Here is a 17589-nt window from a genome sequence, read left to right as displayed (position 1 = left end):
AGGAACTAATTTTTCTGCCTTTTTTGGGGGATATCGTTTGTTTTTATATTATATTTAATATAAACAGGAGGGTCAAGCACTTTTAAAGTCCATTTTCAAGCTTTTAAATTACATTTTTCTATGAATACATATTGAAAATGATGATTTCACCTTTTTTATCCCCATTAAAATAAATTAAAATAGATTAAATAGATGCTATCGTGCTATAAACAACTGTAATTGTGTTTTGTAACACCAAAAGAATAAGAAATTAAAGTAGATTTCTATTTATACCTTTTTGTTGTGAAAGAAATGCAAAAAAGATACAATTTTAAGTACTTTATCGGAAATTCAATCACTTTTCAAACCTTGAAAACATTAAAATTCAGGTATTTTCAAGGATTTCAAGCACCTGCACGGACCCTGTATATATTATAACATCCGTATTGATGAGTATTTTATATTATTTTTCATACTATTTGTTTTCCTTTACATTTTTATTCTTAACTGTTTATTTCTAATCTTGCTATACTTCACATTAAGTAATGCAAATGCACAAATAAAAAGCCCTATTTTTATTTAATCCAAGTACTATAAAATTAAATAAATACATTTGTTTTATTCAAAATATTTATATAAACGCTTGATGTGTACTTTGATGCTCTTGTTTTATCTTTTATCTAATAAAGAATTTGATAAAAAAAAAAAACGATGGCTTCCTTAAATCTAAATGTATCAGAAACAAATTAAAAAATGATTAAAAAAAAGATTTAAACATAATTTATATGATAACATTCTTCATCTTGACAAACATCGTATCACCTGTGAGATTAACCAAATAAATGCCACTCCAGCTGTAATCCCTTGGCCAAAATGTGCATCTTCCACTGCGTATTAAAACATAAAATATTTTTATTTCACCATTAAAAACATTTCCAGGATATCTACAATAAACCCGACCGGATCACTGCATCATTATTTCTGACTGCGGATATTTTTTTGTTGTTGGAAGCAAACGTTCCCTTCCTTGATTAGAGTAAACTTGAAAGCAATTAAATTAAATTATACAGTCATGTTAAAAAGAAAGCTTTTATATATATATATTTATATATATATATATATATATATCCCTTTCCCCTTTACAGTAGTGTTGTCAGAGGTGGTGTGTTTATGTCATTCTCGTTTTCTTTTTTCACCAAATTTCACAACAAAAACGTTTCCCCATGAAACAAAATTCACGCCACAAACTTCAAACGCTCTTGTGTTGCAGGTTATTTCAGCGGGAGAGAACGGAGGACACGGCGTTTCCTGAATCGTAGCACCCGTTTTTCAGAGTGTGAATTCAAATCCTTTGCATGATGGTTCATTTATTTCCCCTCAAAGTGGCTCATAAAGGTGACAGACCCCGTTCGGCTGGTTGCAGGTTCATTTCCACGTCTCCTTAAAACAGTTTACTCCAAGAACTCCAAGTTACACTCTCTCTCTCAACCCTGTGCTGTTACGTTGAAGATCGATTGATGAGTTGTTCTCCGGTAATGTGCAGGTGCTTTGGCGTTGAGGGGGTTAAGTGGCTAATTTAGGAGTTAAAGTGTAATTCCAGTCTTTTTCGGCACTTACACTCGTCAAATAAGCCATCGGGAGAGTTTTTTTCATGTTGAACTATTAACGTAGAAATCCGGGAGAGTAGCTAACAGTCAGACGTTGCTAACACCGATTAGCTCGGGGCAGTACGTTGAAGACATTCAAACGTCTTTTTTAACCACTAATACTGCTCAAAATAACACCAAACCTCTGCAGCAGCATGAGAAGAGTCTCTACACATAAAACAAAGCACCAACAGCGTAGTTAGAGAACCCAGAGTTTATTAAAAGAGTGTTTAAAAGACTTACTTACTGGCCCCTGTACCAGCTCCTCTCATAGTAAAGTCCATTCAAGTGGATTACCAAAGTCACTCCAAAAGGAAGGAGCCCATTGGTGCTTTGTTTTATGTGTAGGGACTCTTCTCATGCTGCTGCAGAGGTTTGCTGTTATTTTCAGCAGTATTAGTGGTTAAAAAAGACCTTTTAATGCCTCATCCCAGAGCTAATCAGTGTTAGCCACCTCCCGCTGTTAGCGACTCTCCAGGATTTCTCCGTTACTGTCTCAGTTGTTTATTTAAATGTATGTAAGTGCCAAAAAAGACCATGGGTTGATTTTGCGCTGGAATTACACTTAACTCTTAAATTAGCCACTTAACCCCCTCGACACCAAAGCACCTGCACATTACCAGAGAACGATTCATCAATCGATCTTCAGTGTAACAGTAAAGCGTTTAGAGAGAGAGTGAAACTTTTGAAATGAATGAAATAAACTCAAGATTCATGTTTTCCTTTCTTTTCAAAACAATTTAAAACAACGTAAGTCCGTAAAAATGATCTATTTTTCCCCATAAATCCGATTCACGACTGGAAGTTTTCCTCTTCTGCTTCTCCGTCAGTGTTATCATTCATCCATTGTCTTTTTTTTTGTGCGGCGTCATTTCCCGCTGCATTATTTCCGCGTCCGTCTCAGGAAAAAGTACATTGTGGTGTTTTTTTTCTTCTTTTTTTTAAATAATCTCCTGCGAACATTTCTCGTCTTTGTTCTTTTGTCATCGGGACGACGTGAGAAAACAAACCGTAACGTGCCGATACCTGAGCCACATCATTCATTCATTCATTCAACTCCTCTGTTCATTTTGCATTATGTGTTATTCTCTCTCTCTCTCTCCCTCTCCCTCTCGTCAGATGTGACCTTTCCCTATGTGACGGTGGTGGAGTTCTGTCCTCGGATGGCGCACCAGGCCATGAACACGTCTCTGTGGAGGAGAAAAGAAAGAAAAAGATCATTTACACTCTACTTTAGTCCATTTCTGACTCGTCATACGCGTATATCGGGACGAGATGCACTCTCTGCACATTTCCGTACTTGTGAGCACATAAAAGCGTGTTTTTGGACATAACGGTCACATGGATGATAGCAGTTGTTCAGCTGATTTTAACAGTATCCGGACACACCTGCAGTGCGTGGCGACACACTCGTTGCTACAGTACTCCTTGTCCCAGTCTTTGCTCTCCACGGCGGGCTTGGTGCAGCCGGCGCGCACGCAAATGTTGCGGCTTGCGGCGGGAGTCACGCTCGGGACGGGAGCGACGTTCACTTTGACCTCCATCTGAGAGACAGAACGAGACGAAAGACAAAGGTTTTTATCGGAACGTTCGCCTCAGAGCTACAAAAGTGCGGCGTGAGAGCGAGCTTACCCCTTCATCCGCCTCCAGCACTTCCTCTCCTGCCGTCACCACGTCAGCCGACCGTCCCAGCTCCACCGTTAGAGCCGCCGAGGACACGGACGTGGGCGGTTCCCCAGCTGACGTCACGATGATCGGCGTACTCGAATCCGACTGCCTTGTCGATGGGACGACCTTGATCTGCAGCGGAGGCGGAGCCGTGGCGGAGGCTCGCGGTTTGGCCTGCAGAGGCGGAGGCGTCTGGGCGTGCACCATCTGCTGCAGCCGAGGCAGGAGAGTCGTGCTCTGCATCTGCTGCAGTGGCGGCGGCTGGCGGGGCGAGGAGGCTTGCCTCGCAGTCACTGACACGGCGCCGGAGGGCAGCTGCAACTGCTTGATGATGATCTTGGTGACGGTGGGGGGGTTCGGCGGGGCAGAAGCGGACGCCTGTTGGGGTTTGATGGCGCCTGTGCGGGAGCGCGTGGTGACCTGCGGCAGGTCCAGGATGATGTTGGAGGTGCAGATGTTGGTGATGGTGTTCTCTTCGGGGTTGTAGTGCTGTAACCTGGAGGGGCGAGGGGCGAAGGTGGAGGCGGGCGTTGCCATGACGACGGGAGCCGGGGGTGTGGGCGATGGGGGCGAAGGGGAGGTGTCCATGACCTCAATAGGAGCCTGAGGAGAGGACGGTTGGACACGATTTTACAGTGTTTAGAGTGAATTTGACTTGTTTCTGTGGTTTATTACCAACCTTAGCAATTCAACACTTTTCTGACTTTACAAGGTGCAACACGAGACAAATACGCAAATTACTGGCTGTTTTTTCGCTTACGTAGGAAAATAGGGCTGGGCGATATAAATGATCATGGTAATAAACTTTGATAAATTATAGTTGAACTAAAAAAAAATCCATTAATCGAATCACATCCAAATAACAAAGCAAGGGATGCTAACTTAGATTCCCCCCCCCCCCCCGTTCTTTATGACAGACAACGAACCCTCGTCATCCGATCATTAACCATTAAACGACAAAATAAAGCTGTCCGTTTCACTTGTGCTGCTCATGCTGCGTTCAAGTGCCATGGGAAATCCGAAGTTTCAGACCTCCTTCGGACTTCCCGTGGCACTGGAACGCGGCATTTCTCTCTCACCGCACGTGTCGGGAGAGGAGGGAGGCGTCAGAGGTCAGGCAGGGGAAAGAGGGTGGGACTCTGGAGGGAGGGACTGAGTTCTCTAACTGTGAATGCAATAAAGGTAAGAATTGCTTTAAACGGTTAATCATCAACATCCCCAAATAAAACTATTTCCAACCAGTTATGATCATTTTGGAGTTCACTTCCCCAAAATAGGCCACAGTGTTGGGGGACGTTAACTAAACACCGCTGCAGTTTTGGTCTTGGTCGGATTATACTCGAGAGAGAAGCGTGCACTCTTGAGCTCACAGTTTGTCCTTTGGAATCCGATAAAACTCGAAGACCACGTCATTTCTGCTCGCCAGGAAGGAGCTTAAATCACGCTCCAAAGTTCAGCTGCACGTTGGCGAGACAACATATCGGCATATCCATTTTCCAGAGGGGTCCTCTGACTGAAGCATGGAAATTCAGTTTCACTTTATTGTGTTGACTGTTAAAATGTTAAATGAAAAGTACATAAATGTCAGTGCTTTGAGGCCAAATCTTAATGTAAACATCTCATCTCATCTCATCTTCATCCGCTTATCCGGGGTCGGGTCGCGGGGGCAGCAGCTTTAGCAGGGGACCCCAAACTTCCCTTTCCCAGGCCACATTAACCAGCTCTAACTGGGGGATCCTGAGGCGTTCCCAGGCCTGTGTGGAGATCTAATCTCTCCACCCAGTCCTGGGTCTTCCCCGAGGCCTCCTCCCTTCTCCAGGTTAGAGGGTCCTAGGTACAATTTACACCTAAGAATCTCTTTTATATGTTAGCAAAACTGTTTTGTGACCGAAATAGCCCCAAACAAATGATGAATAACTGCTGAAAACCATCACAGATATGAGGAATCATCCAGTGAGAGTTTGCAAAGTGCCCAGTCTGAAACCGAGGCGCTCACCTGAGAAATCTGGCCGGTCCTGTAGTCTGCCATCGCCTTCAAGAAATCTTTCTTTGACAACTCGTTTTTCCTCTTGTAAATCTGGAAAGAAAAAGAAGAGAGGAGATAAAGTGTGTTTAAATCCCAACACATGTTGTGGAGAGAGGTCACTTTCCCCTGTTGTCCTCTCACCTGTTTCTGCTCGTCCCCCAGGCTGTCCCACATGGACGCCACTATCTTAGAGACTTCTCCAAACGTAGCGTTGGGGTTCTGCCCCTTGATAGCCGCCTGCGTGTCCTTGAAGAACAGAGCGTAGGCCGACACGGGTTTCTGAGGCTGGTTGGGTTTCTTCTGCCTCCCGATCATCCCTCCTCCCGTTTTTTTCCCCCCGACGGCCGTAGACGCGCTGGAGCCGGGGGCTGAGAGCGAGGACTCGGACAGCGAGGGGTCGAGGGAGATGACGCCAGAAGAGACGGCCAGAGAGACCGGAGTCTCCACCAGGACGCTCTGATCGGAGCAGAGGAGAGCATTGAAGTTGTCAGAGCCGGCATTTTGTCACCAGTGAAACACATGAGAAAATAAACATTTTCAAAAGGTCCCATATTGTAATAATGTGAGATTTTCATGTTTTCATGCTGCTACAGCGCCTTTAGAGTCATTCCCCGGGTGCGATGATGATGCAGAAACAGAGAGATCAGATGTACAAGACTCAGAAACGCTGACCGATCAAAGCAGACTGCGTTTTACAGGAGGGGTCTTAAAAGTGTAATTCCAGCGTATTATGCAAAGCAACGCATCCAAAACGTCTTTTTTTTAACCACTAATACTGCTCAAAGTAGCACGAAACCTCCGCAATAGCACGATAAGAGTCCCTACACATAAAACGAAGCACCAACAACGTAGTTAGTGAACCCGGAGTTTATTAAAAAAAGATTGAAGAGGTTTTAAAATGCTACAAACCTTAGCAGCTGGAGTTCAGTTAAAGGAGGACAGTATTAAACTGATGTCACATATTCCAAGCCCCCAAACACAGCGACTTCCTGTTTGATCCAATCAGGAAGTGCCAAAAACTGCAGTTCTCCGAGTGTCCACTAGGGGCAGGTTTCATAACAGAGCAGTTTCTCATTGACCCCCATGTTAAACAGGCAGTTTTTACAGCATCATTAAACCTGTTTAAGGCGTGAATATTTTTGTACCAGGCTAGTTTTTATTCTATTGGAGGTCAAAGTTTACGAATAATTAGGGATGTGGTCAGGATTAGCACGCTAACTCCGTCATCTCGACCTGGAGTGCGTTCATTCGTGTGCTGGTGTTACTATATGGGACACGTTGGTTTGCTTTTCGATCAACTGTAAAAACAGATGGTTTAGAAACACACCGTGCTAACATTAGCTTTGTTATGCTAATTAATTAGCGGCCCTTGCACCATGACTTGCAATACAGCCTGCTAACTATGACACAAACACTTGATTCTAATCTGGAACAGACCGTGAGGGTCGGTGTTTTACAGTCCATGAGCATGTTACTGTGTTGAATACCAGTTTAAATCATAGATCATAAATGTTGCTTGCACTTCACTCCTGGAGCCGGTGAAGTCTCCACTACAGACACGGGATTCCCACTCCTGTTTATCTAGTAACGTTCTGTTAGCCTAGCTCCCGGGCGGTGGAGCTAATGTGGCTTATTCTGAAAACATCACCAAGACGGACGTATCTCCCTCCCCCCAACGTCACATACATGCCCTTTTTTGGTCAGAGGAAATGAGGAGGGGTCAAAGTCTGACAAGATGGCGACTCCCAGAGGCGAATGTGATCGGATCAAGTTGAGAGAACGGACCCCGGCGGAGAGGCTACGTCCATTTTTTATGCAGTCTATGGTATATTCATGCCGAAAAAGACCATGCAACGTAAATACGCCGGTATTACACTTACAAAGAGACAGGCGCTAAAACGGAGCGTTTCAGACAGAGGGTCAATACAGGGATATTCAGACAGACAGGATGAGACAAATAATGTTTTTGAACATTAAAGCATGTAAACATGTTGTAGTAGGAACCCAAAATACAAGTGTGAACCTGAAAATGAGCAGGACCTTTAATGTCAACAAGGCCATACATTGTTGGGTACTTTCCCATGTTAGTGGTGTCGTCCAGCGATTTGAAATATAAAAATGAGTGTAATGGGAAAATAATGAGCTTTATCCTTTAAGAATCACCCTTCTAAAGTCTTCCATGTCATCGTCCTGGAGCGAGCTGGTGGGCGACGCCGTGGCCGACAGAGGGTTATCAGGCGACTCGGGCTGCTGCAGCATGTTCCCGGCTCCCAGGCCGAGCCCCAGTTGGGCGCTGAGCTCCGACTGGTCGATGGTGGTCAGCTGGTTGGATCCCAGCAGGCCCTGGCTCATGTCACCCAGCGGGACGTCGATGGTCACCGGGGACGAGCTGCTGAACTGAGAGCCGATGGGATGACCGAGATCCTGGGGAGGAAGCAGAGGAGAACGTGTGAATTTTAACGTTTAACCCGGAGGCAACTTGAGACAAACGTCCTGTACTCGTCCTCACCATCCCCAGCGACGACCCCAACAGAGCACTTCCTCCCGACTGGGTAATGACTCCCAGACTCAGGTGCTCCAGTCCCTGCGAGGGGGCGTTGACGAATGTAGAGGCGAACGAGGGGTCGTCCCCTTCGACCACGGCATTCCCGGGCACCACCACGCTGTCGGAGGGCCCGGTGTCCGACAGCTCCCCGAAATGGGACACCACGTCCGACACGGTGAGGGCCGAGTCCGGATCCAGAGAGATGGGAGGGATCTCGAACTCCTCATCGCCGAGGCTGGGAGTGTGGAAGGTCTGGGGGGGTAGACGGGGACAGCAAGAGAGCGAAAGTGGAAAGAAGAAGTGGGAGGGGAGAGAAAAGAAGTTTGTGAGAAATTGGGGCGGAGAGGATTAACCGACAATTTGGAAAGGAAGATGAGAGGGGCACAGGGAAAGTTGGGAGATTAGTCAGTGATTACAGCGTTCAAAGTTCATCCAAAGACGTACTTTCATTCATTATTCATTCGCTTCTGGTTGTGAATACTAAAACGTGTCTAAAATACGGTGTGGCAGGAGTGATCGAGTCAGGGGCGTGTGTCACAAAGCAGGATTAGTGGGTTAGCTTTAGGGTTGGTGCATAGATTAAAAGTCTATTACGGTAAAGAGTCATTTTTTAAAGGAAGAAAAATCTAAATTCTCTGATTCCAGCTTCTTAAATGTGAATATTTCCTGCTTTATAGATGGGTTATCTATCAGGGTAAAATGTGGACGCTCAGAAAGCTTCAGTACACGCCCTCTCAAACGGCCGTCCACTCGCCGTGTTTCCATTACAAAAAAAGGCCCCAGAGGGATTTACGAGGCTCCTAAAGGTGTCGTATCACCCTGAATGGGTTTCGATCGCCGGTGATCAGCTGATCAGTGACACAGGAGCGCGTTGCTCTTTCTCCAAGTGAGAAATACAGAATAGTTACAGTTTGATTTAAGGCGACCGTACAAGTAACATGAAAGAAAACACTCCAAACACAATAGTCCACAAACAGGCTGTCACCCTGCTTGCAGTACCGTATGTGTGTGTGTGTGTGTGTGTGTGTGTGTGTGTGTGTGTGTGTGTGTGTGTGTGTGTGTGTGTGTGTGTGCGCGTGTAAAAGCGAGAGAGAGGGAGGGTGCATGCAGCAAAGGTCCACAGGTCAGAAGCCGACCCGGCCGCTGAGGCACTCATTTCAACAAGCCCGTGCAAAGAAGCGCGTGAACGGATCATTTCCTGCGCTGTGTTCTTCTACACCACCGGATAAAAGTGTCTACTCTACTTCGCCGTGTTGTTGTGGCGTCTGTACGACCACATGTCCCATCCCGCTGAGAGCTACATCCAATCAGCAATCGATATTCTCTCAGGGGAGAAAAACTGCTCTCTCACAGGGCCAACAAACGGCGACCCGCATGCAGATTAGGGCCGTTTCGGCGAGGAAGACACGCCTTAATCCGGGTATTCGACCCAAATAGAAACGCACCGTATGACAGTAAACTGAATATCTTAGGGGACAAAACAAAAATGTTCCCACATTTTAGACCATTTTCTGACGTTTTATAAAGCAAATACATTTTAAGATAAGAAAAACTTTATTGTCTGTCACAAGTGACAGAAATTCATCCTTGACAGGGCAGGTATGGATTATTTAACAAAACAGTCAAGAGATTAATCGATAATGACAACAATCGTTAGTTGCGGACCTGTCATTTTATGAGGAACAGTAGTGCAAAATAACCAACTTTCACTACAGGTAGAGAGTCGCCAAGTCCCGCCTTCGTATTTCCAGTGCATGGGCCCGCAATATGAATTTCTGATGCATGTATTGCTGTGGCTAATAAAAACTATTTTATGGTCCTGTTTAAATTGTGCCATGAATTTCACACATGCTGTTTGTGTTTTTAAAAGATAATCATGCAAAAAAACTCCGATTTATCACGATAAGTTTGATAATGGTAGATTTTTGTGTGAGGCCTCTTTGTGAACTTCGACTCTTTGCTGGTCTCGACGCGTATGATACGTCACCACGCGTGCTTGGTCCTCTGGTACAGACACTGCGGTATCTCTGCTGCGCTTCACCGCATTTTTCCAAGGGGAGGGTAATAATATCGAAAGGGGTGAAAACCATTACCTGTCGGGGCATGTGGAGAGTTTTACTTACGCTGAGAGAAAAGGGTGATGATGTGACGTCACATACGCGGCATGACGTAGTCTTTCTCACTGTGTTTTCTCTACAGCCTTAAACTGAACAGTTGCGCAATAAACGGTCAAACTCTCGACTTGAAAAATTATTATTTAAATCCACAAACAGCATATTTCTAATGCAGGCAATACAACGACTGGGACCAGCAAATATTTAAGTTATCTGCATTGAGACGCATTTATTTTCTACGATCTCAGAGGTCCCACGGGGTCTAGAGGAAGGGGCGGGACTTCGCCACTCATTATCGTTTCCTCTGTTCACGGCCCTGACGATGCTGCGTGTCATCCGCTCAAAGCCCGATGAGAAACACCCAGAGTTAATCGAGCCGGACGATCACCGGCTCAATTTCAGGAAATCATTCCTACCTGCTGCCATCAGACTTTACAACGCTGCACAACAACGCTGAGCAACGCTCAGGGAAATCATACTATTCGAAGTGACCTATCACTGAAATGCACCTTTCTCACTCTTGCACATTAAAACCAACATAGCATATTGTAATATAGTGTTTATCTGCGATACTGTACTTTTATTTTGTTGTTGTTCATATTTTGTATTTTATATTTTATCTTATTTTTAGTACTTCTGATTGCTATGTACCGTTGCTACGATGACCTAATTTCCCCTCGGGGATAAATAAAGTTATCTATCCATCTATGATGCCAGTAATGCAGGAACACACGTGGCTTTGTGAAGCTTAACTTCCGTTTGCAATATACCCAGAAAACAAACACAGCATGTGTACAAAACCACCGCTGCACAAGAGTTTAATGAGGTATGAAACATGTTTACGATGTTTTCATGATGCGTCATCGTACGTTCTCTGGTAACAGCGCGTCTGCTCTCCAGCTCGTTTGCGGTTGCGCATCGTTCGGACGTTTTTAGAATAACTTTTCCTCTAACACTGTTGTCCGATCGCTCTCCACTGCTGCTGAGGCGACGTTTGCTTCCTCCTTCACTGTTGACAAAACAGCACTTAAAAGATGTAAACAAAAAAACTTTTATTAGCCTTAACGAGCGGCTCCGGGCTCGTCTAGTGTCTGCAGCTGGTCCACATTAAAATGCCTTCCATCGTCCCATCATCGGACCCTTTAGATGAGTCACGTTTGCATTTTTACCCTTTGAATTTGTATTCTGACGCGGCGGCGGTGGTGGTGGTGATGATTCAGTGCGTAAAAACAACAAAAACTACTCCTAAATGAAAGAATTATGAAAAAATCAAAATAAAAAAGTGTGATTTTTTTTGGAAGCAGGAGGGGTAGTGAAATATAAAGTCTTTATAAAACAGTTCATACTCCACCAGCAGGTCCAGCGAGGTTGAAGAGGTCAATGGGTTTAGTGGCACACTAAAAAACGTGAGTATGTCAGGTAAGTGCACGTTGATTACAAATGTCACGGCTCATAATTGCGGCAGTGTAAAAAATGTTTTATATGTTCTTATGGCACTGACATTAAATGGTTCATACATGGAGGAAACGTCATTATTTGTATGATAAAAATCGAATAAAACATGATTGAAATGCTAGAAATCATAATTTCCCAGCATGACATTGAAATTAAAGCTGCTTTGGCTCCGTGACTCCAATGTTTGGAAACGCCGGTTGTGACTTTATGTGATTGTAAGTCCACAGGAGGGGATGGGCGTCCATAGCAACAAGCAAAACAGTAAAAAAACAACTGTAAAATTGAATGTCATATTTAATTGAAGATGTAAAGGCCTACCTCTGATGAGGAGAGGAAGGGGTGGCTGGACCCAGAGATCGTCAGGTAGTTGTCGCTGCCCCCGGGGAACTGAAACATCAAAAAAGGTGCACAAGTTAAGAATAAGATTGTTTCCATATTCTCCAAACCCTGACTTCGGACATTTAGACACAGTGACTGCCATCCAATGACAGCAGAAGTGAGACCTAAATAAATACATGGATGGATACTGAACAGGCACAGAAGGGCACATGGACTAAGGGGCCCTGACTTAAGTACACACTAAACGACCAACAATGACCACCAAGAGACAAAATATTACAACAAAGGGACGCAAAATGATTAGAAATATATGTAAAATGACCACCGAGCGTATCGAACGACTACAAGAAATGTAAAATGTATGAAAATAGATGCAAAAACCACCACAGGGATGCAAAACAATTGCAAAGACATACAAAACAACTAAAAATGGACGTAAAACGACCACACAGAGACAAAAAAAGACTATGTTAACGCAAAGCAACCACGAAGAGAAGCTAAAGGACTGAACATAGACACAAAACGACCACAGACAAAAACAAGTGACAGTGAAGACACGCACAATGATTAAAAAATGTGTCAAATGAACACAGAGAGAATCAAAAAGTCTATATCGAAATGTAAAATGTAGAAAATAGATGCAAAATCACCACAAAAAATGCAAAATGACAAAAAATGATGCAAAATATCACAGAAAAATTGCAAAATGACAAAAAAAGATGCAAAATGATCACAGAAATAATGCAAAATGACAAAAAAGATGCAAAATGATCACAGAAATAATGCAAAATGACAAAAAAGATGCAAAATAATCCCAGAAAAAATGCAAAATTACTAAAAAAGATTTTAAAAATCACAGAAAAAAAGGTAAAATATAAAAAAATATCAGAGTAAAGATGCAAAATGACAAAAAAGATTAAAAAAAATAACAGAAAAAATGCAAAATGACAAAAAAAGATGCAAAACCACCACAAAAAAATATAAAATGACAAAAGATACAAAATAATCCCAAAAAAATGCAAAATTACAAAGAAAGATTAAAAAAATCACAGAAAAAAAGGTAAAAGATAAAAAAATATCAGAGTATAGATGCAAAATGACAAAAAAAAGATGCTAAATGACAGAAAAAATGCTAAAAGATAAAAAAATATCACAGAAAAAATGCAAAATGACAACAAATTGATGCTAAAGAATCTCAGGGATGCTAAACAATCACAAATACACAAAAAACAACTAGAAAATGACGTAAAATGACCACAAAGACAAACAAAACGACTAAAAGTCAACTCTTTGAATTCGGGTGTCTTGCTCCGGAGTGGGGGGCCTCTCACATGTCTGCGCCCAGGGGCCCTTTGCTTCACACTACGCCCATGCCAAAACAGGTACTGTCTACACACCGAGATGCGTTTACGTGCAGCCTTTTTTGTGTGTTTTGGTCAAATATGCAAAGGCTTCATGCAAAGCAGCAGTGGGACCGGTTCTGTGTGAAAGGCGTGCGCACACTCATAGAAGAGGAGTCACCTTGTTGTCAGTGTCAAATCCATTGAACGACTGCGGATCCAGGAACTCGGGGTCCCCGTCGTGCTGCCCGGTACCGTCCGTTAAATCAGAATAAAAATTCAGGTCCATTTTGTCCCTTCTTCTGCTTCAACTGGGCCTCATGTGTTACCTATGAGGCCCCTCTTACAATTAAACAAAATATATATATATATTTAAAACCCTAAATGTGTGGTTGAACGCCTCACTGCGAGTATTAACCCACAAATATATTAAATTAAATGAAATGTAAGGTTGTTTCTAATGACACCGCACAACGCTAACGCATTTCCGCACAGATGTTGGGGCTAAACCGGACCCATGTGTGCCGTGCCAAAAATAACCCTGTCTGCGGTCTGGTTCGCTAACGTGGCTGTTAACCCGGCTTTCATTTGCTGACTTGTCCCTAACACGGGTTTAGCTTTAGCCTGCTTTGACGCACAGGGCTGCTGCAGCGCGCCGCTCGCTCCTCGCTCCACGACCCGGTGCGGCGCCTCGTTTGTCCGTCGGTCCTCGAACGTCACACCCCGATTAAAGGACCGCACGCGTGAACGTTAGTACGTGTTAATTGTGCTCGTGAGGTGCGTGGAAAAACGGACAATGCTCGTGTCGAGGTGTCTGACAGGAGCAGAGGAAGAGCAGCAGGACGAATCCCCGGGGTCAGGCTGCTCAATCGATCCAGAGCGGCCGATCGGAGGCGGACGGGAAGTGGAGCGGTACGGGTTTCAAAATAAAAGCACATCAAGTTTGGATGTTTTTTTGTTTTTTTTGGACTCAGAAATTGTCAGGTAGTTTTTGTCACTGACTCCAGGGGAACTGAAACATTAAAAAAAGGTGCACAAGTTAAGAAAAAGATAATTTCCATATCCTTCAAACCCAGACTTTATCCATTTTTTGGGACATTTAGACACAGTGACCGCCATCCAACTTCATTCATTCATACATTCATTCATTCATCTTCAACTGCTTGTCCCCGTCGGGGTCGCGGGGGGGGGGGGGGGGGGGGGGCTGGAGCCGATCCCAGCTGACATTGGGCGTGAGGCGGGGTCCACCCTGGACAGGACGCCAGTCTATCACAGGGCACATAGAGACGAACAGAGACAGACAACCATTCACACCTACGGGTGATTTAAGAGTCATCAATGAAGCGAACACCTGCACGTCTTTGGACTGTGGGAGGAAACCGGAGAACCCGGAGAACACCCTTACACCACCGTGTACTATCCAAACTTATTATTAAAGTGTTTCTGATTCCGTACCACGAGAGAGAGCTTGAGTACAAATACCACAGTTTGAGAACCAGTGACCTACGCAATGAAAACATCCAGAAAATGATCAGAATCAAAGTTGTTACTCAGGGTTTTTTTTTCCGTCAGGTCCCCAAACATCTCCTTATAATGTTAATCCATTATATACCAAAAACGTATTTCACATTTTAACACACTATATTTAATTTAATGTTGACAATAGTTTAGTCTTCAATTAAAAAATGTGTTTGTCACATGAAAAAATGTAAAATAAACTCCAGTTAAATTGAATTCATGAGAGTTCTGTTGTTTTTTGTTGTTTACCCCAATATAACTTATCTGTGGTTGTTATCCACAGTTACTGCTTGCAGCGTCTAGTTTTATTCTATATTAAAACGAATACTGTCCATAGTTTGAATGGCCATATTGGTATTTCAATTATTTTATTCTATTCTATGTTAAATTGCAACATATTGTTATAATGTCCATGCGAGAATCTAAAAAATCATGTTTTTTGGTCGTTTTAATATAATTAACTTGGCCAACTTATTGTTTGTATGCAAGTATTTATATCTTAAAAGTTCTGTTTTGATCATTTTACTCTATTCTACTTTAAACGGGTGAATTATTGTTTAAATGTCCATATTTATATTATTGGTATCTTAAAAATCCTGGTTTTTGGTCATTAAGTTATATTCTATTTTAAACTGGCGACTGGTTGTTTAAATGTCCATTTTGGCATCTCAAAAATCATGTTTTTTTGGTCATTTTATTCTATTTTATATTGGAAAACGTATTGTTTAAATGTCTGTATTTACATCTTAAAAATCCTGTTTTGATCATTTTAATCTATTCTACTTTAAACGGATAAATTATTGTTTGAATGTCCATATTTATATCTCATAAATCCAGTTTTTGTTCATTCACATTGATATTTTCTTTGATTTCCGGTTTTATTTTGAAAGCCGTGACAGGAAGCCGCCTTGTCACTCAGTTCCTCTCGATTTTAATCCAATCGACGAATCGAGAGATTTGTTACATTGTTGGTTTTTGTCGCTTTAACACGAATCTGTTGTGATGACACGAGATCACGTCCCTGGACACGTAATTTATGAAGTTTTAACCGATAAAAGTCCGTTATTTTCGCGTTTTCTGTCTTATTTTACCTCCGGTTCAGTCCAATGGTTGAGTCCAGTCATCGTGATTCGTCATTATGTTTAAAAACAAAGGTGTTTGTTTTATTCAGTTGAGAGTTTCGGACTCCGGCTCCTCTTACCTCCATTCTCACCCCGCGAAATCTTTAATTAATGTTTTGTTTTTTCCACTTTTCAAAGTGAACTTCGCCCAGAACTGATTTCCTCAAATATCACAACAACGCTTCGACTTCCGGATTGTACGTACAAGTGGAAGTGACCTCATCGCGTAAATACGGATGGGACGTTGGCGTTTCAAAATAAAAGGCAGTGTGTTTATTTCTACGGTGGCGAATTAGGGGAAAATATGAAAGAATAAATTAATTACGGACCCGGGAGAGGAGGTAATAATTCGAGAAAAAGATCGCAGATTTATGAGATTAAAAACTAGCAAATCTACTAAAAAAAAAGTCAAATATTTATCAGATTAAAATCTAGCAAATCACTAGAAAAGTCAAAAATGTTTTGGATTAAAAACTAGCACACCTAATAGAAAATTAAAAAAATTATCATCTTAAAAACTAGCAAATATACTAGAAAAAAAGTCAAAAATTGGATTAAAAACTAGCAAATCTAATAGAAAAATGTCAATAATGTATTGGGTAAAAACTTGCAAATCACTAGAAAAAGTCTAAGATTTATCAGATTAAAAACTAGCAAATCTATTAGAAAAAAGTCAAAAAATTATTAGATAAAAGATTTAAAAAATTAGAAAAAAAAAATTAGATTAAAAATTATCAAATCTACTAGAAAGTATACAATTTATCAGATTAAAAACTGGAAAATCTACTAGAAAAAATTTAAAAAATGTATAAGATAAAAAATAGCAAATCATTATAAAAGTAAAAATTTATCAGATTAAAAACTAGCAAATCAACTAGAAAAAGTAAAAAATTCATCAGATTAAAAACGAGCAAATTTACTAAAAAAAAAAAGTAAAAGAAATACAAGATTAAAAACTAGTAAATCCGACATTAAAGTCAACTGCATAAGTTTAAAAACTGGAAAATCTACTAGAAAAAGTCTAAAATTTATAAGTTTAAAATTTGGAAAATCTACTAGAAAGAGTCAATAATTTATTAGATTAAAAACTAGCAAATCCACCATGAAAGTCAAATGTATAAGTTTAAAAACTAGACAATGTACTAGAAAAGGTCTAGAATATATTAGCTTCAAAGTCAGAAAGAGTTTTATTTTCCTCCTCCAGTGTTCGACCTCACAGCCGCTTTTACTGTGGAAATGGGAACTCCTGGTCACAGAAAATGAAAAAGCAGTTTTTTCTTTTGACATAATTTACCAAAAGTAATAAACATGGAGATAATAGTTAGTCACTGCCTCCCAAGATGTATTCAGTAATTTCCTAAATAAATACAAAATATATAAAAACAAAAGTTGACTACAAATATTAGAATTAGTGAGGCCTCCTTTTGTCATCTTTGGTTAATGTACGCTTCTAAAAACAGCACATTTTATCAAAGAAATTAAAGATTCTTTAGACGAAAAGTGTTAAAGAAAGAGAGAAATGGACATTGTAATTTTATCTTTCTTTAACAAACATCTTTAAATTATATATATTTATATAGACTGAAAAATAATTACAATTAAAATGATATAAATGTCACGTTTGAGAAACTGTTGCCATTTTTACGTAGTACCACAAATGACTTTAGTATGAAACTTCCTCCCATCAACAATCAAATTAATCAAAGCTTTTATTTTATAAATTCTTCTAAATGATTCACTGTTATTTGCTGAGTAGAGAATAAAAACAGACCCTTTGTCGTCACAACGCGATGAAACAAAACCACAAACTTGTAACTTTTCATTCAAAATTCTTTTTA

General features: G+C 41.5%; 1 protein-coding gene across 4 annotated transcripts; it reads right to left on the bottom strand.

The window, feature by feature from the left end:
• Nucleotides 1-920: 920 nt before the first annotated feature.
• tox4b (TOX high mobility group box family member 4 b) lies at nt 921-15893 on the bottom strand. 4 transcript variants are annotated; one of them, XM_083936811.1, is made up of 10 exons: nt 15722-15893; nt 11752-11820; nt 11325-11375; nt 7829-8116; nt 7483-7743; nt 5461-5775; nt 5290-5370; nt 3258-3896; nt 3015-3169; nt 921-2815 (listed from the first exon to the last, which is right to left on the bottom strand). In XM_083936811.1, exons 1-10 carry the CDS (start codon nt 15752-15754, stop codon nt 2758-2760), a joined length of 1950 nt encoding a protein of 649 aa, XP_083792937.1. In that variant the 5' UTR covers nt 15755-15893; the 3' UTR covers nt 921-2757. The 4 variants fall into 4 exon arrangements, with proteins under 4 accessions (XP_083792937.1, XP_083792935.1, XP_083792938.1 ...); XM_083936809.1 differs by lacking the exon at nt 15722-15893 and adding an exon at nt 13294-13867; XM_083936812.1 differs by lacking the exon at nt 11325-11375.
• Nucleotides 15894-17589: the final 1696 nt, after the last annotated feature.

Source organism: Echiichthys vipera (genome assembly GCF_963691815.1).
Source record: "Echiichthys vipera genome assembly, chromosome: 22".
In the NCBI taxonomy this organism is placed as follows: Eukaryota; Metazoa; Chordata; class Actinopteri; order Perciformes; family Trachinidae; genus Echiichthys; species Echiichthys vipera.
Note: the sequence above shows the minus strand (reverse complement) of the source record. Positions and strands in the feature narration are given on the sequence as shown.

Excerpts from the sequence above, each read along its gene's own strand:
- tox4b (XM_083936809.1), bottom strand. The coding sequence starts at position 13,401 with ATGGACCTGAATTTTTATTCTGATTTAACGGACGGTACCGGGCAGCAC. Across the intron at positions 8,117-11,324 it reads TCGCTGGACCTGCTGGTGGA|ACCTTCCACACTCCCAGCCT; the intron begins GTATGAACTGTT and ends CTACCCCCCCAG. Across the intron at positions 3,897-5,289 it reads GGACCGGCCAGATTTCTCAG|GCTCCTATTGAGGTCATGGA; the intron begins GTGAGCGCCTCG and ends TCCTCTCCTCAG.